The sequence below is a fragment of the Stegodyphus dumicola genome, chromosome 4 (genome assembly GCF_044657685.1).
Source record: "Stegodyphus dumicola isolate Sdum_Otavi_A_Nest chromosome 4, ASM4465768v1".
Taxonomy (NCBI): Eukaryota; Metazoa; Arthropoda; class Arachnida; order Araneae; family Eresidae; genus Stegodyphus; species Stegodyphus dumicola.
The window spans coordinates 178,731,390-178,754,876 of NC_140771.1; the positions used below are offsets into that span (position 1 = coordinate 178,731,390).

A 23,487-nucleotide genomic window follows, 5' to 3' on the forward strand; every position below is an offset into this window, starting at 1 on the left:
TCGCTTTCTTTGTGGTTTTAATTTGTTCATTATCTAAGAAAATTCGGTGTTTCGGATCTACATATATTGAACACAGCAAGATCTATTGTCTAGCAAACTAGTTTCTCTTTTCTTCATTGAAGAAATGATTCCTTCTGCAATAAGCCCTCCATTTCAGGAAGAACAAACATTAGGGTTATCTACATATTCTAAAAAAGTTCTTAATTCTAACAACCTCTCCATCATCAAATATGTACTTCCTTATCGCGCTGCTTGATCAATAATTGCTCCTTTTCCTGCTTGCTTCCTAAGAATGGCATCAATTTTGGGAGTTCTTGCTGCTTACCTAAATTTACCAGTGAGACATTCTAACTAAATGTATCAGTTTAATCACTAATGGCAAATATCACATCCATCCTCCTCCCTTATATTTATTTATTAATATGTCAATAAAATAGAAAATAACTATTTATTAATGTATATAGTTCATAAATAAAAATAATAACTCAGCTTATCATTTTTTTTCAGTTAATTTAAATTTCATTTCAAATTCAAACTTTCCAACAAAAACATGAGTCGGAGTCGACCTGTTTTTAGCGACTCCAGCTCTGACTCCTTTTACACCAAAATCTGCCCGACTCCACAGCCCTGGATGATTTGTTTACACATTTTTCATCGTCAAAAGTTCACCAAATTTGTCAGACGTATAGTGCACCATGCTGAAATATTATCATTGCTATATAGTAATAGAACTTAAAAAAAAATCTGTTTATATACACGATTTTACTAATTATTTATCATTTAAATTTTTACTGCATAATCAGCGACATACTATAAATAACATAAAAGGTGCATAAAAAGGAAAGCACAGCTTATGTTATAGTGACAATACTCATTAAATTTGTATGCTCTAATTTTTATGTTATTAAAGAAATGACTTTTAGATTATAAATACATTATAATCTATACTTTTATTGAAAATGCTACATATTGAAATATTTGAAATTTAGGATATTTTCCTATGCAAGGCGAAAAACATTTATATACACATTCATTAATATAAATCTTATTCATTATATTAATACTAATAAACTTTCATTAACAATTTCTAAACCATCACATTTCTCTATGTATATGCAAATATATGACTTATTAGAAGTCGGTCGAATTTCCTGTACCGCCATTAGAGGCTTAACAGGGCTTAGTGGAGCTATTTAACTAAAGAAACATTGAGATCTAAAACAAGGCCTAAATCAGGCCCATTAAGCAGTAGAACTACTACCATATTACCTGAAATAACTTTAAATAGAATAAACAACTAAAATATGAACTTAAAGTCTAGGACCTGGTGAGATTTACCAGCTACACCAACAAAAGCACATTATTACATACTTTGTAAAATATAACACGTTACTTACATGCATAAAAATATGTTACTTACATATACAAAGAAATAAAACAACAGAATATCATAAATATCCTAGTTTTCTTTAAAACAGATAGGAAAATTTTAAACACAATCAATATATAAATTCATTTCATTTACAGATACATATTTTATGAAATTTGACAATTTCAATTTAGTCACAGAATTTTTACTTAGATCCTTTAGAGTATTAAATTTAGCAATATTTGGAATAAATATTAGAACAATATTTTTCATAGAAGAGCATCTAAACAACAGGTGCTCAATATCGACCTTACTCATGCCACATGGATAGGCACAATTTTTAATTGAAAACCTATTATAATAAAAGGGAAAGTGTCCATGATTAGTTAAAGCTTGGTTTAGATACTTGTCACTTAGGCATCTTCTCTCACTTACAGTTAAGATTAAATTATATGCGAATCTTCCTTAAGAAGCTGGGTCGTTCCACTTTGCTTGCCATAGAGTCAAACTTTTTCTTTTCAACAAGGATTTCAAACTGTCAAAGGAAGTCTTTACTTCAAAATCAATAATTTGATTTTCAGTGGCAGCCTTTGCCAATTTATCTGCTAACTCATTACCAATAGTACCAATTTGACTCTTCGTCCAAAAGAGTTTAATATCTCTAAAAGTGCTAAGAAAAATGAGCATGTCTTTCATCTGTTTAATTAAATCATTATTTGGACAAACATACATAATTGAAACAATTGTGCTTTCACAGTCACTATAGATTTCTACAGGATCTATCGCAGAATTAGAAATAAGCCAATACAAAGCCTCTCTCAGGGACACTAACTCTGCCTGATAGACAGAGGCATTGACAGAAAGTCTACATTTCCTTTGTAAGATTAGTTTCTCATCTAAGAACACACAAAAGGCTGCCCCCACATGACCATTTAATTTACATCCATCTGTAAAAACTGCGTAGCCTGTCATATTGGGGAGGCCTTTATGCCAATTCAACAATTTCAACAAAGCTGGATGAATGTCTAAACCTTTCTCAATCAAAATCTCTAGCTCAGAAGATCTCATTGAAACAATCGAAAGTTTTATTACCAGCTTAATAATTTTAAGATAGCATATTCTTTTTCCGCTAAAATATCGATTGGAGGACATCCAGCCAAAATCTGAAGAGCTACTGTGGAAATAGTTCTAAAACTGTAATCCCCAATAAAGCGATTCTTTGAATTTGCAAAATTTTTTTATGTATTCGGATTGTTCCAATCCACCATGCACCACATGCATACAAGATCCTTCTCTCAATAGCTCTTTTATATAAACTCTTAAGAACATTACCTTGGAGATTTATTTTATTAAGTCTATTAAGAATATGGGTGCATCAGATCTTTATTTGATCTAGGTGAGGTATAAAAGTGAGCTTTTCATCAATCGTAATGCCCAAGTATTTGGTTGTCTTAGAAACTCTTAATTGGTTATCCATACAGTTTGCACCTAAGATGTATTGATATAGTATTAGTTTTGGCAATACCCAAAAGAAAGCTCTTCTTTGGACCAAATTTAAGTTTAATATGGAAAGACCACTTCTCCAATTCTTGAGAGACGAACTTAAAAGCTTTATCAATAGTATGGCGACCACTTCCCGTGGCCAATAAAACAAAATCGTTATTAGTCTACTTCTAATAATCATCAGCATAAGCTGACGATTATTAGAAGTGTATATGTATATGTGAATATAAAAATCAATATTGCCAAAAAGTTTATTTGAAGTCATTTCTAATTCATATAATGATCATGTAATTGACAGCACCTGTACTCAGTTGTATATTATCTTGGTTAGGGAATACACATTCGAAAAATAAATGGTGAGCATGGACATTAATAAATAACTGGTGAGCATGCATTAATTATATGTGAATATAAAAATGAATATTGCCAAAAAGTTTATTTGAAGTCACTTCTAATTCATATAATGATCCTGTAATTGATAGCACCTGTACTCATTTGCATATTATCCTGGTTATGGAATACACATTTGAAAAATAACTGGTAAGCATGGGCATTAATAAATAACTGGTGAGCATGCATTAATGAATAATAATAATGCATATGCATTAATTATATGTGAATATAAAAATGAAGCATGGACATTAATGAATGCACAATTTTTGTTTTGGGGATAATAGATAATTATATTCTATGCATGATTTACACAGTTTAAAAGCATGACTTATGAATAACAGGAACATTAACAGCTATACATTTATAAAATATATAACTTAAAATATACAGTACACAACTGAATATCACTTTAACGTGTGTTTACTTAAGGGATTACATGATGTTTTCTCATTATGTGCATTTCCTGATTTCAAGATTCGGTAAAATCAATGCGTTTTGGGTATATTATCGAGTGTTATATGGGACGGTAACTAACTCATACATGCTTGAGTACCCATACATTTATATGCTTTATTTAGTCTTCATTTTGCTGAATAGTATCTGCTGGCTGTGAGCATGTAAATAACATCTGCCATATACAATATTGTAATTTTTTTTTAAATGCTTTCCATCACCTTTCTATTATTTTCTACAGTTAACAAACAAGTTTAAAATGAAAAGAGAGCGAGGGATAGAACACGCAATTTGAAAACAAATTTCTTTTTCGCCAATCTGAGCAATAATCGATTACTGTTTGGCTTGTTTACTAAGTCAAGATGGTAATCCAGCCATGAAGGTTTCGTGGAAATGGAGTTTCTGAAAAATGTCTCTTTTGAAGCAGTGTCCTGGGAAGGAATAGTAGATGTGATAGCGGTTTTACTTTTTGCCACAACTTCTTTCTGAATATGACATTTCAGTTCTGAAGCATTGTGAGCTTTGAAGATATTGGGATTTCATATATCACTAAAGAAAAAACGTCACACAAAAAGAGATCGGGTGATCTGGCAGGCCAACGGATGTTCCCAAAGTCTAGAGATAACACGGTTTGGAAACAGGTTCTTCAAAACTGCTGTGGAAGCACATGTGATGCAGCTTGTAGCTCCATCTTGAAGGAAAAATATTTTGTTGATGATTGGAGGCACAAGTCCGTTTTCTAACATGTGAAAATAAAGTAGTCCCATAACAGTGACAACCATTTCATTCTCATCATAAAAAATATAGCTCAATAACTCCAAGAGAAGAGATTGCACACCACAATCTCACTACTCTGGCCCTGTGCCATGGCTATTGATGAAGTTCTAGTGATATTAGAAGACCAGTATCGGAAATTTTGCTCATTCACAAATCCTGTAAAAGGCAAGTGAGCCTCATCACTCATCGGTAAATTATCCATAAATTCTTTTTTTTAATTAATTAATGACAGCATTAGTTTCACAGAAATTAATCCCATTGTTATAACCATGTTCACCTATTGCATTGGTGATTTAAATTTATATGGATGAAACTTCAGATCATTGTGCAAAATTTTGCAGTATGAGGGTCTGAATGATACAGAATGGCACTGAGCAAATCGTTGCGGGCTTCACTCAAACACAACTCTCACCTTTGCATTATTCTCAGCGTATATGCTGTTTTTGCACTGCAATCTTTTTTCCTGAGCATATTTCTGAAGCCTCAAGGTTTCAAATTCTTGTCTTGATGACATGATGGTGAGAAAACAGCATGACTGCAATCAACTTCATAATGCCTTTGAAATTCACACTGAGCAATTATGTAACTGTCATCATTTTTGTTTGTTTTCAAAGGTACCCTGTTCTCTGATTCATTGTTCCACTTCAACTACCTTTTTTTTAGGGCATTCATGGTATAAGATGGCAGGAGACTGATTTTGATGCTGGCACTGGTGGCTTGCAGAACTGTCTCTAGAGGCTGCTATCCGTTAGCTTAGTGGCAAATTTACGTGGTACAGCTAATATACAGAAAAAAGGTAAAAGTGACATACAGACAAAATACTGTTTTTAAAATGGTCCTTTGCACTGCAACAGTCAATACATATACATACCATACCTTAAAAAATGTATGCAAAGCAAAGGAACATTTTTTATAATGGAAAAACTGTACCGTCAAAAGTTCCAGCTCTCAAAGCTTCTTCTTTTGCTTGAAGTTCAGCTTCTTTCCTTCTCAATTCCTATATATAATTAAAAATTATAATGAATAATAATTTTTTCTTGAAAATAACTTTTTGAAACAAAAGATGAATATCCACAATCAATGAAAAGCTTCAATCCAAATAATAATAATAATAATAATAATAATAATAAAAACGGAAAATATAAATGTGGGGAAAAAAAAGGAGAGGTTAAAACTTAAGTTTAGGTTACAGAAATACTGCATACTATGCAATACAAACAATATTGCTACTTGTGTATTAACTCTTTCACAACAAAATACTGCTTGGGCTGGTTGTTTTTTCCCCCCGAGTGCCTCTATAGAGCTAGAGGGTTTTACACTACTAAACCTAAATCTACAAAATTACAGAAAAATAAACACATTGTTTAATAATGTTCTGTAGAGTATATATGTGGTATATGCTTTGAAAATAAATAACTTGGCAACGATGATAGACAAAAGCATGAGACAAGTGGTATGTTTATTAAAAAAAACCACACGAATCTGATACAGTAACCTAAAAAAAATTATGAATTGTGCTGATAGATGGTGCTGCGGGTGGCATTAACATAAGTAGGCTTTCATAGTGGCTAGTGCAAACTGTTGTTGCATTCACATCAAGAGATTCGATATGTGAACCTTTAACATGACATACATGTCTGAAACAAAGAATGAAATTCTCAGTCACTCTCTGTAGTGTATCACCGGAAATTGACACACAAGCTTGACAAATAGCTTCCTCCAGCTCATCAAGTGCTAAAAGACTGTTGCGCCAAATAATGTCCTTCGGTGTGCCCCACAGAAAGTGATCACAAGGGGTGAGGTCAGGTGAATAACTCTAGCATAGACATATTCATCCAGAAAGTCAAAAACATGTTGACTACGGTATGTGCGAGCAGCAAGTTGCATGAACCATGCAGTGTCTGGTTGATCATAGAGCGCTTTTCGGGTTGCAACAAATTGTTTCAAAAGCGCAATATATCGGTCAGTCTTCACTGTTTCTCACAAGAAAAAGGGCTCAATGATGCCTTTGCAAAAGAATGCAGTCCAAACGGTAAGTTTCGGGCAATGGAGTGGTCGTGCATGTGACAAATGTGAATTTTCGGTACCCCAAAATCGCAAGTTGTGTCTGTTAACGACACAATCCAGATGAAAATGGACCTCGTCTGTACGCCATATTCAGCCGACATCTAAACCAGAAACATCAGTCATGTCGAGCATCTTGTTAGCAAAATCCTCTCTTTGTCGTTCAGCTTAAACTGGTATAGCACACCAGCATTGAATCTTGTATGGAAACATGTGTAACATCTTCCTCAGGATTCTGTAAGTGCTGGATTCAGCTGCAAGTCTGCAGACAGATTTATTCGGATAATGTTCAATAACTACAGCAAGTCAAGTTGCATTTTCAGGAGTAACGACCTGCAAAGGCTTCCTTGGGCCCTTTTCTTTGCGAGAAACGTTGACAACTAACCGATATATTGCGCTTTTGAAACAATTTGTTGCAACTTAACAAGTGCTCGATAATCAACCAGACATAGTGTGGTTCATGAAAGATGCGGCTCACCTATACTGTACACAACATGTTTTTGACTTTTTGGACAAATACTTCGAGGACAGAGTTATTGCATCAAACTATTCGACAATTAAGAGGAAAGGAATCAACTGGTCTTATTCACCTAAACTCATCCCGTGCAACCACTTTCTGTGGGGCACACTAAAGGACATAGTTTACCATAACAATCTTTTAACACTCGATGAGCTGGAGGAGGCTATTTGTCAAGCTTATGTGTCTATTTTTGGTGATACACTACAAAGTGACTGAGAATTTCATTCTTCATTTGCGACATGTGTACTGTGTGAAAGGTTCACATTTTGAATCACTTTTGATGTGAATGCCAAGAGAGTTTGTATTAGCCGCTATGCACAGCCTATTTATGTTAATGCCACCCACATCGTCATCTATCAGCACAATTTTTAACTTTGTAATTATCAGAAAATTTGTATTACTCTTTTCTTTTTAATAAACATACCATTTGATTCATGCTTTTATATATCATTGTTTCCGAGTTATTTATTTTAGTTATTTAAGTTAGGGATCCTTCATGAAACACCCTGTATTAATTACATACTTTATATGCTTTAGTTTTTTTTTAATATTTTTATTTTGTACATTTTTTTTCCTAGTATTTACTTATCCATTAGTGACTTTCAACATCTGACAAATAAACATGTTACTTAAAAATCCTTTTAGTGTGATAAACTTCAATATAAGTATCTACACACAGTCGTATGTTACAATCTTTCCACTCACAATACAGTCAAAAGTCGTTAATTCGGACACCCATAATCCGGACCTCAAAGCTACAAACTTTCTGCTGATGCATCGTGTTTACGCAAGCGCGTTTAATGTATAATGGATGGTATAAGCTAAGCTAAAATTATCTAATTCAGTTAATGTTGCAGATTGCGTTGTTTCTTAATCTTCGAATTGGATCCGGCTTATTATTTTTTGCAAATTGTTAGAGCAATTTTATAAAAGTAAGCTTGAACTTTTGACTATGTCAAATAGAATTTCCGATATATATTTACTAATATGTAAAGGATCTACAAAGCGAAAGTATGTTTTGAAGTCCATTAAACAAAAAGTGAAATTGCTTCAAAAAATGGATAAAGACATATCCTTTGTTTTTCTAACCATTCCGAAATCTGTTTATCAATTTCACTCTGCTCTGCGGCGGGAGGGGGGGGGGGATGAATTAGAAGTTGATCTGTCAGCACTATCCTTATCTTCAGGGTAGATGTTTTTATTTTATTTGGCTTATAATTCCTTACTAAATGTAGTATTTCATCTCAATGTACTATGTCTTTGATATGATTTAAATCAAATTCCTCGTCATTATAATTCACTTCCGATAGTGAAGAAAGTGACACAAAGGTTATTGAAAACAAAAAAATTTCGATTGACAAATTAGTTGGTATTCTCGACACAGCAATTATAGTACTTGAACAGCGGAACTTTGTAACTGAACAAGAAATTATGTCTGTTTATAGAATTAAAGAGAAAGTATTATCACATAAAACGAAACAACTTAAACAACTTACATTGAAAGAAATGTTTAATAAAGTAAACAAATAAATATTAAGCTTTTTTTTTTGTAAATTTTGATACCCTTTAGATCATAATTGTCCTTTATTTCATAAATTACATTTTCATATTTTTAATTTCATAATTTCTGCATGCCATGTTACCAGATTTAAACTGATAATCCGGAATCGCCGAAGTCCCGACGAGTCCGGATTAACGACTTTTGACTGTAGTTCATTTGCCTTTTTGGATGATTTTTGTGAGAGTGTGAGCAAACAAAGCATCAGTGTTACATTTCTTAAAACTTTCATTTGAATAAAGCACTTTCTGTCTATCTTTGAAAGCAGTGAAGTTTAGTTCTTTTTCTGCAAAACCAATACCTCATCAATTTTCATTTTGGACGGCAGAAAATTTTTAGACATTCTGTTCTTTATCCTCATTACAGTTTCACAAGTATTTGTTCTGAGTGTAAAGATTTCATCTGCTAATGATAGAGATGCAAAAAAATTATCAATATATAAATAGCATAATGTTCTTCAAGAAGAGATTTAAAAATTCGTTCCACATATAATCCTGAAGTTTCTTTTAACTCTTGTTTTCTTTCCATATGAAGGACAAAGTTACAGATATAACCTGATTTAGATTTCCATTACAGTTAGTAAGTAATGGGAATCTAAATCTAAGTCTGGATTAAGTCGTTAATCCAGACTCGTCAGAACTTCGGTGATTCCGGATTATAGACCATCAGTTTAAATCAGGTAAGATGGCAAGCAGAAATTATGAAATTAAAAATATGAAACCGTAATTTATGAAATAAAGAACAATTATGATCTAAAGGGTATCAAAATTTACAAAAAAAAGTTTAATATTTATTTGTTTACTTTATTAAACATTTCTTTCAATGTAAGTTGTTTAAGTTGTTTCGTTTTATGTGATAATACTTTCTCTTTAATTCTATAAAAAGACATAATTTCTTCTTCAGTTAAAAAGTTCCGCTGTTCAAGTCTTAGAATTGCTGTGTCGAGAATACCGACTAATTTGTCATTAAAAATTTTTTCGTTTTCAATAACCTCTGTGTCATTTTCTTCACTATCGGAAGCAAATTATAATGACAAGGAATTTGATTTAAATCAAAGACGGAGTACATCGAGATGAAATACTACATTTAGTAAGGAATTATAAGCCAAATAAAATAAAATTATCTGCCCTGAAGATAAGGATAGTGCCAACAGATCAACTTCCAATTCATTGCGTGCTGCTGCGTGAAATTGATAAACAGATTTCGGAATGGTTAGAGAAACGAAGGATATGCCTTTATCCATTTTTTGCAGCAATTCCACTTTTTGTTTAATGGACTTCGAAACATACTTTCGCTTTGTAGATCCTTTACATATTAGTAAATATATATCGGAAATTCTATTTGACATAATCGAAAGTTCAAGCTTACTTTGTAAAATTGCTTTAACAGTCTGCAAAAAATAATAAGCCGTATCCAATTCGAAGATTAAGGAACAACGCAATCTGCAACATTAACTGAATTAGATAATTTTAGCTTAGCTTATACCATCCGTCATACATTAAACGCACATGCGTAAATGTATTATGTGCACGCGCACACGAATATTCGCAGCCATAAAGGTCTTACGCGCATGCGTCGAAAGTTTGTAGCTTTGAGGTCCGGATTATAGATCATTCTGGATTATGGGTGTCCGAATTAACGACTTTTGACTGTATTTGTTAAAAATTTTTGATGCTTCAAAATTGAAAACCTCAAAACAGAAACATTTTACATACAAAAGATACAAAACAAAACTTTTCATAAACGAGTTTTTTAATACGAGAAAGAGATGTTGTATTTAATAGGAAATAAAAATAAGTTTGTATAAAATGATAATAGTATATTATTAATACTTTTATAGATGATCAATTTATTATTAGCATGTCTGCACTTTATGTCGTCACCCTTTCTGAGCTCATATTGCTCTATTTTCAATTTTTCAATTAAAATAATTTTTTTTATGTTGATTTGCTGCTGTCTCTAACAGCATTTTGTCTTCTTATTGCTTCTTATTCCTTACTTTTCTATGCGTTTGACAATATCGTCATTTGTTTTTGAAGAATTTGTAATGTATTTTACATTTAAATATTTGTGAAAAATAATAAAACAAACCTAGATTTTCAAAATGGAAAAATGGCTAGGACTGACTAAGGGGAAAAGGAATGATTCACAGGTGATGGATCCAGGTCAGTCTACTAGCACAAAGAATATTGAAAAGAAAAATCGTTTATAGAAAATATAATGAAAGTTATTTATCATTTCAGTATATTTGGAATGGAGATGAAATGGACCCTCAGCCTCACTGCGTTGTTTGCAGTGAACTATTGCCTAATCAAAGTATGAAACCACCATTTCTTAAAAAAAATCTTGAATCTAAGCATGCCAATTTAAAAGATAAAATCTGGAGAATATTGTTACGAATTTTGCATTTATTTAGATATTTTTAATAGAATTATAATTAAAATTAAGTTATTTCCCCGTGCAATGGAGCACAAGACATTTTAAAAGAAAGCTATGCTGGAAAAGTAAAAATATCGGAGCATGTGCATTCAACATCTAATAAATAAGTATCTCCTTTATTTATATTTAAGTTGAATAAAAGGAATTGATTACTGTGTTAATTGTAACCGTAATTCTACTCTTTTTACTTTCCAGAAATTGCTAGAAATATCTCACGTGGGAGATTTAAAAAGCTATAAAAGCTGGAAAGTAACATCTCAACTCTGTAGCTGTTTCACATAACTGTTGTTTGTTGATTGTAGGGAATTCGCGGTGAGATCAGATTAGCTTTCTCTGCGCTTTGGATTGCATTCTATTTAATGTTTTACTAGTTTAAAATATTACTAATTTAGTAGTTTAAAATAGTACTGGTTATATTGGGTGATATTGTATGAATATCTTTGAGGGAAAACCCAGCGTTTTGTTATATTGCTTGTAATAAGAATACATTTTATTAACCTTTTTATCAGACTTGAGGATTCCCGTTTTGTTATATTTCTTGAGATAAGAATAAATTTTACTGTGGTGGTACTGAAGTTTTTCAGTTTCTATTTAGATGGTATGTGTTAGTCAAAAGGTTGAGAACAGCTACTCTAGACAACAAGAATAAAAAAAAGTGACAATAAATACCACTTAAAGAAACACTTTAGTGAAAAAAAATTTTCTACAATATTTATCAATAAATTCTTACATTCATAATATGGGGGAACAATTTGCAACACAATTTCTATTGAGTTCCATTTTTTAGCTGTTTTAGAGTTAAATAGGCATGTTGATTTCAAAACTGTAGTCTGTTTTTTCCTACTACATCAAGTTTCTTCTGTAAATCTTATGTGGATGTGACCATTCTCCATGGCATTGAGCATAGATCTTAGGAAGTACTACTGCTCTACTAATGATGGCAGGTGAATGACACTGTAGGAAACCAGCAACAGGTGAATACTTGTCTAGACTTGTTCACTTACACCTGAGATATCGTAGTGAGAAATTGTGTGTCACTCTAATATAGTGAAATGCATTCCAACATGGAGCCCTAGTTCCTGTTTGTATACAAATGTTAGCAGTAGTTATTTTTATTTATGTATGAACTCTAACTATTCCTTATATCTGACTTTGCTAGTTCCCACAAGTGCTTAAACAGTCCTGATTCATTTTGTCATATATGTGGCAGTTTTACCATTCCCAGTAAAAGGACAAATATCAGTACGTTTATCAGGCAAGCCTACTTTGCTTATTTTAAAGTGAAAACCGGTAATCAAGATAAATCACAAGATCTCACTAAAAGTGTAAGCAATGCGTCAAAAGTTTACAGATGTGAATGAAGGGAACATATTATAAATTTCCATTTGATATACCTATGATTTGGTGAGAGCCTAAAGATCACTCAAGTGAGTGTTACTTTTGTACAGTAAAAACATCAGGGTATAATAAGAAAACCAAATGTAAAATACAGTATCCTAGTTTAACACAGCCTCACTCAGCTAAATTCTCAGTACAAGTTATCAAGAATTACCCTCTTTGAAAATACAGAAATACGATTCTGGCAAATACTGAATTGACTCAAATGATGAAAATTCCATTAGTAAGGGATCAGTATGAGTTGAATGTTTTGGCACGAAACTTGGGACTATCCAAAAAAGTCTTTACAGCTGTTAGCATCAAGACTGCATGTCAAAAACATGCTTGTAAAAGAAGCTCAAGTATCCTAATTTTGGTCAAGAAAAAGTACGTTTCTGCAATACTTTTGGAGTGATGATGGATTTGTGTATTGCCTTAATATAATATAAACAGTTTAATGGAACAGAGAGGAATTTCAGTCTATGATGAAATTTGGTGGTGAATGTTCAATTATAACTCAAAGCACAGCTTGAAGCGTGTCCTTCTCCACTATGGAAATTTATTTGGTGCAGTCTCAATAAGTTACTCAGTTAGTTTGTGTGAAGAATATGAAGTTAGGTGCAGCAAAATTAGCTGCCAAGATTTGACCTGAAAATTCCACTTTTGACAGCAAGACCATTATACTTCTACCTCTGCATATAAAACTGGGTCTCATGAAGGGATTTGTTAAAGCTTTGCCAATAGAAGGTGATTGTTTCAAGTATCTCATTTTGGCATTTCCTAGCCTGTTATTTAAAAAGATAACGGCCAGTCCGTTTGGTGGTCCACAGATCTGGCATCTCTTGAAGATGAACACTTCACCAGAACAATGACCAACCTAACAAACAATGCTTGGCTGGCATTCAAAAACAATGTCAAAGACCTTCTTGGAAATACATAAGCAGAGAATTACAAGGAAATTGTCCAGCAACTTTTGGACAGTTTCAAAATACTTCGTTGCAACATGAGCATAAGACTGCAATTTTGATAATTTTCTGAAAAACTTTGGTGCAGTCAGTGATTCCACCAAGATTTGAAAGTCATGGAGACACGGTAACAAGGTAGATCTGATGTAAACAAAGGTTTGAAAGTCATTGGAGGCACTGTTCCTAGGTAGATGGCTGACTATTGTTGAAGCATTATGCAAGAATGTCCACAGATTACACTCCAGGAGAAAAGGATAAGCAAAAATCTTTACCTTAATCTATTTGTTTACCATTTGGTTAAAAAAAAAAAAAAATTACAATTTGTATGAACAAAATTTAATTTGCAGTAACTATATAGCCTTTGCATGAATAAAATTATTCTTTGTGAGCAGTATAATTGGCAAGTTTTCCCTTTATTTTTGTTTACATGCATATTTCGCATGACTTTTGAGACAAAGAGAGTGTATCCTGTAGCTTAGAATGCTGACGGGACAGACAAAAACTGAGGTAATTTTTGGATTCAGAGGCCAAAAGTTGGTCAAAAGCAACTGACAGATCTAAGGCAATGAAATTGCTGTTTTTCCAATGAATTCATTCCAAGTTGCATTTTAAAGAGCCATCAGGAAGCTCACAAGATGAGAACATCCCTTTTTGCCTTATGTTAATGTAATAAAAATCCAAGTTTGTGTGAGTCATCTGTGTTTTATTTTGGGAAGAAGGTCATCTCGAGCCAAAAATATTAGTTTCTGAAACGTTCCAAAACTCTTATATGCATACACGATGGGTGGGGGTTAACAAAAAAATGCTCTGTCATGCCGGCATGCCAGCTGGAAAATGAGTGCGTTTCATGCTGGCACACATTTGTGACAGTGCAAACAATTCTAATAGCTCCTTTAACCCTTTCCATCTTGCTCCGGTCAAAATTACAGGTTGTGGTTTCACTCTCTATTTCTCAAGCCCGTGATATTTTCAGGCTGGAGTTTTCAAAAGAAACACCCTCAAAAAATTAAGAATAATTCATTTCTTAACCCAAACTGCTGTTTTATTCCCAAGAAAAATTAAATTTTCTTAAAAAAATTTCAAAAATTAAAAATGAATGTACAGGGTATTCATATCTTTATTTTTAAACAATTAAATAAGAGAAATAGGCACTTTTTTCACTGTTTCCTTAAAAATTATGTCATCTTTAATGGGTTAAATGATGAAATATATTTTTAACATGAGCAAATTGATGAAACACATTTTTCTGATTTTTGGTGCATATTATTTAGCAACTGAATTCAAAATAACATTAGATTTTTATTCTGTGCCTCCATTTGAATTCTGCTAAACAAAAAAGCAAGTGACTTCTCTCAAATTAATGCTTAGTTCTTATTCTAAAACTTTACTGGCTGCTGTTGACCTTAATTTCCATCATATATATTTCGTCATGCATAGTTTCATGTGAGAATTGGAACATGGAGTTGTTTTCGGAATAGTGAATAGCTTCTGCTTCATGGACAAATCTAGTATACACATAATACTTAATACAGTAAAAGTCAACATAAGACAAATAAACATTGTTTCATGAATTTTCTACTGAAAAAGGCTCATACAAACACAGGAATAATGCCATCCCCAAATAACCTTTCTCCCCTCCTCCCAAAATCTCATCTTTCTACAAGTATCTCAAATAGCTTCTAGAATTTCTTAATGCTAACAGGCATGAAAGTCAGAAATTGTATTTTTGGCACTGTATCGATGCATACTGGTTAACGAGACAAATACACAAGTAACAAATATTTTGTAATTGTACTTGAATTTCCAGCTTACAGTTGTTAATGTACCTGATTATTAAGAAGATATAATTCAATTTAAAAAATAAAAGCAGTGGTCTCAAATGGTTAAAGTAAAAAGAAAATCTTCAAAATTCGTGCAGAATGAAATAGCTTCTGCTTGAACCGCTTCTTAAAATACACTTGAATGCAAAGAAATTGACATTAGACTTTAACATTGAAGCGAATAGGGCCAGCACCAGAGGTGTTGCAATCAGTGCAACTGCAGGGGGCAGCAAAATTAAAAAATTTTACGGAGACACGGGGGGGAGGGGAAGCAAAATTTAGGAGCCACAAAGGGCTCCTAAATTTTTGTAGCTCCTAAAAATTTGTAGCAAACTGGGCTACAAAAAGCCTACCTCTGGCCTTGCACGCAAACTATTTCAAAATAACGTCGTAAATGCTATGTAATACAAAATTTTACAATTAAATTGTAAAAACTTTGGTAATGATTAATCTAGCATAAGTCTTTTACGCTCAGCATATAGTCTGATTTTGATTCACGAAAGTATATTTTTTCTAAAAGCAATTCCAGAAGTAACCTTCCTCTAATAAAAAATAACAAATTATTTGTAATTAAGTTTTTGATTTTAGAATAAAAATTCAATCTCAAATCTGATAACGGAAAGTATTTTATGATATAAAAATATAACATTTTTTAGACAATACAGAATGTGGATTGATGAGAAGAGGGGAAACCAGTCTGATAGTTTTAAACTAAAGAAAATAATTCCATACTTAATGACATATGACTACTATTCATTATCAACATTTTAAGACAATTTGATCTTGCTTTACATAGATAAATTTTCTTCTTCTGATCCTAAGTTTATCACAGCGCCAGATAGTTTAAATTCTTTAATTCTAAAAATTTTATCAGAAAATGAACAAACTGAATGCAAGATAAATCCGATTTTTAGAAGTGATATTAAGAGTTGCTCAAGAAAAATATCTGAAGGAGAGAGATCTAATTACAGGCAACCTATTTAGAGCTTACTTTCAATTTAAATTTTAAAGCCAGCATTTATACCTCTTCTTTTCTTTGTAGTTCAGCAGAAATCAATGGCTGAGCAGCAGTTGGACTGTATGCAGGAGGTGGTTCAGCTATAGGCTGCATTACAGCTGGTTGTGTAGATTCAGGCTTCATTTGAGGTGTACTATATTGAGGTAATGTTCCACTGGTAGTTTTCTGTAATAAAATCTGTCATTTTAATAAGTTACACATAAACACCGTTGAACATATATGCAAAAATTATAATTTCCTGAATATAAACCAAAAATGTTTAAACCTCTATCCAGTTATTTACAAAGTAAAATAACTTAAATAGATCTCCACCCCCAACAAAAAGTTTTTATATTAAAATTAAATTTTTTATAGCTATATGCTTGATTTATACATAAAATGCTTTTGTATACAAATATATACATATGCAAAATAAAAAAAGTTAACATATAAGTATATCTATCATTATAATTAGTAATTTTAAGAAAGTAATGTGCTTTCTAGATAATTTCATTTTTAATTTAAGAAATTTATAAAAATACAATTTTCTTATTTACATGCATGATTTTGTTTGAACTGGCTGATTAGCACTTCAAGAAAATTTGGTTTTGTAAACCTGTATAACATAGCCAATTATTGTGCTTCTAACAAAGAATAATAATTAAACTTGAAATAAAATGAAAACTTTGACTCCTCATTTTTCACTGCTTCATTTAAAATTATAACAAATATGTGCAGTAAAATTTATATTTATACATACGTACAAAATTTAAATATATTTCACGTTTAGCTATAAATTAAGAAAATAATGAGCATTTTGTAAAGGCAATTAAATTAAGACTGGTACCTGTCAGTTATAGCAACCTTGTCAAGAAACAAGAATTGGTGTATTTTAATCTTGGTATCAAATTGATGTGCCAAGGCCAAAAATAATTTTAAAATGGTGGTCGCTATGAATTCTGAGAAGGAACAACAGATTAATAAAATTTCAAACAGAAGAAGTAACAATTAAGAATGAAGTTTAATATAAAGTTTGATTTTGTAAATATTTAAGTATTAACAGAAACAACATTAAGTTAGATTAGAGACTTTTGAACTATTTTAAAAAAAAATTACATAAATTTATTTCAAGATGGCATATTTAGGCAAAGGTCACAAAGAAGACCTTAAAATATTAGCTTGAGAGTTTGAACTTCAAGCTACAGATAACTTAAAAGTCATACAATTGCAAGATCTGATAACAAGTTTTGAAACCTATGATGATGACTAGAAGAGAAACACGCTAATGTGACAATCAAAATCGTAAAAAACAACCTTATATTTAGCGTAGGTATAATGAAACACTCAATCGATTTCGAGGGCAGCTAAAGGTCCCTCCTCATCAGGAGAAAGAAATACATAGAAAGAAGAAAATAGGAATCACAGAAACACGTGGTGCTTATCAGCACTGCACGTGGTTATAACTAGATTATTAATCAGAGTTGCACTGGCCGCCTACTTTTACTGAGCCAGGCTGTCTGATCAAGCATAAAGAAATATTAGCGAAGTTAAAATAGGGAGCGAGGGGCAAATGCACATTACGCTCAAAATCTGAACTTCAAATAATGGAAAGCAACCACTGAACGGATTTTTATACCCTCTGGTAGTACCAAGTGTGAGGAGGTAACGCCATCTATCGGCAAAAATAATTGAATTAAGATAGTAGAATTTTAAAGGCATTAGGAAGGACTGGATTGGACTTCAAATCATTAACTAAACTTTCTAAATCTTTGTGAATGTGAAAAGCCTCAAGAAAATCCAATTTGCCTATGGAAGAAGCCTTTTGGATGATTTTTGCAGACCCAAAATCAAAATTATGGTTAAAAGTCCAGCTATGATACGCTATTGAAGACTTGTTAATTTCCCCTTTTTTTGACATAAGATTCATGTTCCTTGATACGAAACTTCAATGCTCTTTTTGTTTGGCCAATCTATCTTAAACCACACTGACATGATATACTATAAATTCCCCAAGAATTCAAGACAGAAACGCAATCTTTTAGAATCGAAGGGTGAATTTTATTAATAGGGGAGAAACCGACTTGAAAATTGAATTTCTGGAGAATCCGTGCAATTTTATAGCTAACAGAAGGATAAAATGGAAGCACGACAACGTCATTGATATTATTTCTAACAGTGGAATGTCTTCTTTGATGGGAATCTGAAAATTTTTTGACGGCTTTATCAATAATCACGGGAGAAAATCCACGGTCAATCGCAACTGCTCTCAAATAATTAAGTTCATTGGTAAGCAAAAATTCAGAGGAACAAACTTTTAGCGTGCGGAAAACATAATAGTAAAAAGACGCCATTTTTGCTTAATAGGGTGGCATGACTTGGCATGGGGTGGTAAACAAACTGCAAAGGGTTTACGGTACACAGTGGTGCTAAAATCGGTTTCATTGCGGATTATAAGTATATTGAGGAACGGGAGGGAATTGTTGGATTCAATTTCAAGAGTGACTTGGATGGCTGGATCAGTTGAATTCATAATAGATAGAATCTCGGATAAATCCTCTTTATAACCGTCAAAAAGTGCGAAAGTGTCGTCAACATACCGAATCCAAAGACGAAAAGATAATTTATCAAATAATTTCATCTCAAAATAGTGCATATAAATGTCAGCAAGTACCGAACTGAGAGGATTACTCATAGCCAATCCTTCAACTTGACGAAAATATGCATTTTGGAAAACAAAGTGGGTTTGACTTAGAGAAACTTTAGTAAGCGAAACCAACTCATTAATTTCAGTATGTGTGAAGTGAAATTCCCGAAGCCTAGTTTCAAGACAATTTAGTGCTCCTTCGACCGGAACATTAGTAAACAATGATTTGACATCAAATGAAACCATAATGGAACGAAGTGGGGAAATATTTTTAAGTTTATCGATGACTTCAACAGAATTTTTTACAGTGTGAATATTGTTATCAATTAGAGGAGAAAATCTGGAAACTAAATATTTGGCCAAAGGATATGAAGCAGTACCTATGTTGGAAACAATTGGTCGAAAAGGAATACCGGTTTTGTGGACTTTTGGAAGAGCATAAAGTCTAGCGCAATTAGTAATAGGCGGAATAAGTGATTTCTTCAACTGAGTTGGCAGAATGTGGGAAGATTTAATAGCACTTTTTACTTTCATGAGGTCCGAAGTTGAAGGATCTTTAGGGATCGAGCAGTATGGGCCTTCATTTATCAATTTAGAGACTCCAGTAATATATGTGTGTTTGTCCATAACAACGATCTGTCCGCCCTTATCAGCTTTAGAGATAATGATATTAGTATCAGAATGAATTTCACGTAAGATCTCATTTTCCTTTTTGCCAAGATTAGAACCCAAAGATTTATTGTTAAAATTAACGTTATGAGTAATTAGGTGGCGGATTGTATCCTTCTGCGTTTCCGAAATTTTGGAGAATTTAAAGGCTTTCTCTATAGGGGCAATGATTTGAGGAATTGAAGGTTTAGATGTCTTTGAAAAGTTGAAATTATATTTTACTGCTTTTAACTGATCCTCCGAAAGATTCCTATTGGAGATATTAACGATGGAGTTAACGTTTACAGTGGGAAGATCAGCTAGATAATTGGGACTATCCGACTGGTGTGTGAGTTTTTGGAATTTAGAAATGAGCACATTTTTATGCCGTTGACAAACGGTATTGGTTCTAGACCAGGATGTATGTTCAAATGAGGAAAAATTTTCAGTGGAATTAGCAATTTTTAAATGGAGGTAATATAATTCAAATTCAATTTTAGATAAACGTTTGCGTGTGTCCCTTATAATGTGACGAAGGAAATGTGTGAAATTGAATAATTTTAATTGAAGGAAATGTGTGAATTGAATAATTTATAAATTGAACAATTTTAGATAAATGTTTGCGTGTGTCCCTTATAATGTGACGAAGGATAATGTCTGAAATTGTCTTCATTATTTATTGGTGTTTTTTTCATGTTATAAGTAATTACTTGTTTGGACTTTCGGAATTACATTTCTTTTGTTCACTTGTTTCTTGCTTGTGCCCTTTTCACAATATGTCCACTGACAGGAACCGATTTTGTAAGTTACGCCTTAAGTGTACGAAATTCTTGAATCATCTACAGTTTCTACTTAAATGCAAACATCAAAATTTCATTCCCAAATTTATACATGTGAAATGTAGCCTTAAAGCTTCCGTTCACGTTTCAAAAATTTTGCATAAATTCAAATTGGCACTTCTTCGTCACATTATAAGGGACACACGCAAACGTTTATCTAAAATTGAATTTGAATTATATTACCTCCATTTAAAAATTGCTAATTCCACGGAAAATTTTTCCTCATTAAAACATACATCCTGGTCTAGAACCGATACCGTTTGTCAACGACATAAAAATGTGCTCATTTCTAAATTCCAAAAACTCACACACCAGTCGGATAGTCCCAATTATCTAGCTGATCTTCCCACTGTAAACTTTAACTCCATCGTTAATATCTCCAATAGGAATCTTTCGGAGGATCAGTTAAAAGTATTAAAATATGATTTCAACTTTTCAAAGACATCTAAACCTTCAATTCCTCAAATCATTGCCCCTATAGAGAAAGCCTTTAAATTCTCCAAAATTTCGGAAACGCAGAAGGATACAATCCGCCACCTAATTACTCATAACGTTAATTTTAACAATAAATCTTTGGGTTCTAATCTTGGCAAAAAGGAAAATGAGATCTTACGTGAAATTCATTCTGATACTAATATCATTATCTCTAAAGCTGATAAGGGCGGACAGATCGTTGTTATGGACAAACACACATATATTACTGGAGTCTCTAAATTGATAAATGAAGGCCCATACTGCTCGATCCCTAAAGATCCTTCAACTTCGGACCTCATGAAAGTAAAAAGTGCTATTAAATCTTCCCACATTCTGCCAACTCAGTTGAAGAAATCACTTATTCCGCCTATTACTAATTGCGCTAGACTTTATGCTCTTCCAAAAGTCCACAAAACCGGTATTCCTTTTCGACCAATTGTTTCCAACATAGGTACTGCTTCATATCCTTTGGCCAAATATTTAGTTTCCAGATTTTCTCCTCTAATTGATAACAATATTCACACTGTAAAAAATTCTGTTGAAGTCATCGATAAACTTAAAAATATTTCCCCACTTCGTTCCATTATGGTTTCATTTGATGTCAAATCATTGTTTACTAATGTTCCGGTCGAAGGAGCACTAAATTGTCTTGAAACTAGGCTTCGGGAATTTCACTTCACACATACTGAAATTAATGAGTTGGTTTCGCTTACTAAAGTTTCTCTAAGTCAAACCCACTTTGTTTTCCAAAATGCATATTTTCGTCAAGTTGAAGGATTGGCTATGGGTAATCCTCTCAGTCCGGTACTTGCTGACATTTATATGCACTATTTTGAGATGAAATTATTTGATAAATTATCTTTTCGTCTTTGGATTCGGTATGTTGACGACACTTTCGCACTTTTTGACGGTTATAAAGAGGATTTATCTGAGATTCTATCTATTATGAATTCAACTGATCCAGCCATCCAATTCACTCTTGAAATTGAATCCAACAATTCCCTCCCCTTCCTCGATATTCTTATAATCCGCAATGAAACCGATTTTAGCACCACTGTGTACCGTAAACCCTTTGCAGTTTGTTTACCACCCCATGCCAAGTCATGCCACCCTATTAAGCAAAAAATGGCTTCTTTTTACTATTATGTTTTCCGCGCGCTAAAAGTTTGTTCCTCTGAATCTTTGCTTACCAATGAACTTAATTATTTGAGAGCAGTTGCGATTGACCGTGGATTTTCTCCCGTGATTATTGATAAAGCCGTCAAAAAACATTTTCAGATTCCCAACAAAGAAGACATTCCACTGTTAGAAATAATATCAATGACGTTGTCGTGCTTCCATTTTATCCTTCTGTTAGCTATAAAATTGCACGGATTCTCCAGAAATTCAATTTTGAAGTCGGTTTCTCCCCTATTAATAAAATTCACCCTTCGATTCTAAAAGATTGCGTTTCTGTCTTGAATTCTTGGGGAATTTATAGTATATGATGTCAGTGTGGTTTAAGATATATTGGCCAAACAAAAAGAGCGTTGAAGTTTCGTATCAAGGAACATGAATCTTATGTCAAAAAAGGGGAAATTAACAAGTCTTCAATAGCGTATCATAGCTGGACTTTTAACCATAATTTTGATTTTGGGTCTGCAAAAATCATCCAAAAGGCTTCTTCCATAGGCGAATTGGATTTTCTTGAGGCTTTTCACATTCACAAAGATTTAGAAAGTTTAGTTAATGATTTGAAGTCCAATCCAGTCCTTCCTAATGCCTTTAAAATTCTACTATCTTAATTCAATTATTTTTGCCGATAGATGGAGTTACCTCCTCACACTTGGTACTACCAGAGGGTATAAAAATCCGTTCAGTGGTTGCTTTCCATTATTTGAAGTTCAGATTTTGAGCGTAATGTGCATTTGCCCCTCGCTCCCTATTTTAACTTCGCTAATATTTCTTTATGCTTGATCAGACAGCCTGGCTCAGTAAAAGTAGGCGGCCAGTGCAACTCTGATTAATAATCTAGTTATAACCACGTGCAGTGCTGATCAGCACCACGTGTTTCTGTGATTCCTATTTTCTTCTTTCTATGTATTTCTTTCTCCTGATGAGGAGGGACCTTTAGCTGCCCTCGAAATCGATTGAGTGTTTCATTATACCTACGCAAAATATAAGGTTGTTTTTTACGATTTTGACTATGATGATGAATTTAACCCTCTGAACATTATGACCAAGTTTAGGCGGTCAAGTAGACCTACGCCAAAATTGTTACGGACGCTTCTAGGCGGTAAAGGGAAATGTGTTTAAAAGCGTTCTTGACGGTTTTAGGCAGTCAGTGGCGAAGATATCGAAAGTGTTACGAGCGCTTTAAAGCGGCTGTGCAGATGCCTCAGTGCCCCCGTTATTTCTGGAACCCTGGAGATCTCTAAATGTCAACTCTCAGTAGGAGTCTAAAGTTGCTGTTCTTCGTTTTAGACAGCTATGTTTTACCACCAAGAAAGTGTTTAGACATACGACAAACTGACGTGAACATTCTTTGCTAAATAAATAAGCAGCATGTAAAAATTTCCCAATACTATCTTTAAACAGATAACATTCTCATAAAATATCCTTTAGATTTCAAACTAAATGTTCAGAAATATGCAAAATGCTTGTGAAT

General features: G+C 33.0%; 1 protein-coding gene across 3 annotated transcripts in view; it reads right to left on the reverse strand.

Annotated features, from left to right (window-relative positions):
• The window catches only part of Scamp (secretory carrier membrane protein), a 96,370-nt gene that overhangs the window by 57,780 nt on the left and 15,103 nt on the right, over nucleotides 1–23,487 (reverse strand). For 2 of the 3 annotated variants that reach the window (XM_085815846.1, XM_085815845.1), the window contains exons 3-4: nucleotides 16,263–16,433; nucleotides 5,426–5,492 (exon numbers count right to left, since the gene is read on the reverse strand). In XM_085815846.1, the coding sequence (XP_085671972.1) occupies nucleotides 5,426–5,492; nucleotides 16,263–16,433 (238 nt within the window). The remainder of the gene's footprint in view (nucleotides 1–5,425; nucleotides 5,493–16,262; nucleotides 16,434–23,487) is intronic. The other variant, XM_085815847.1, reaches the window with a different exon arrangement.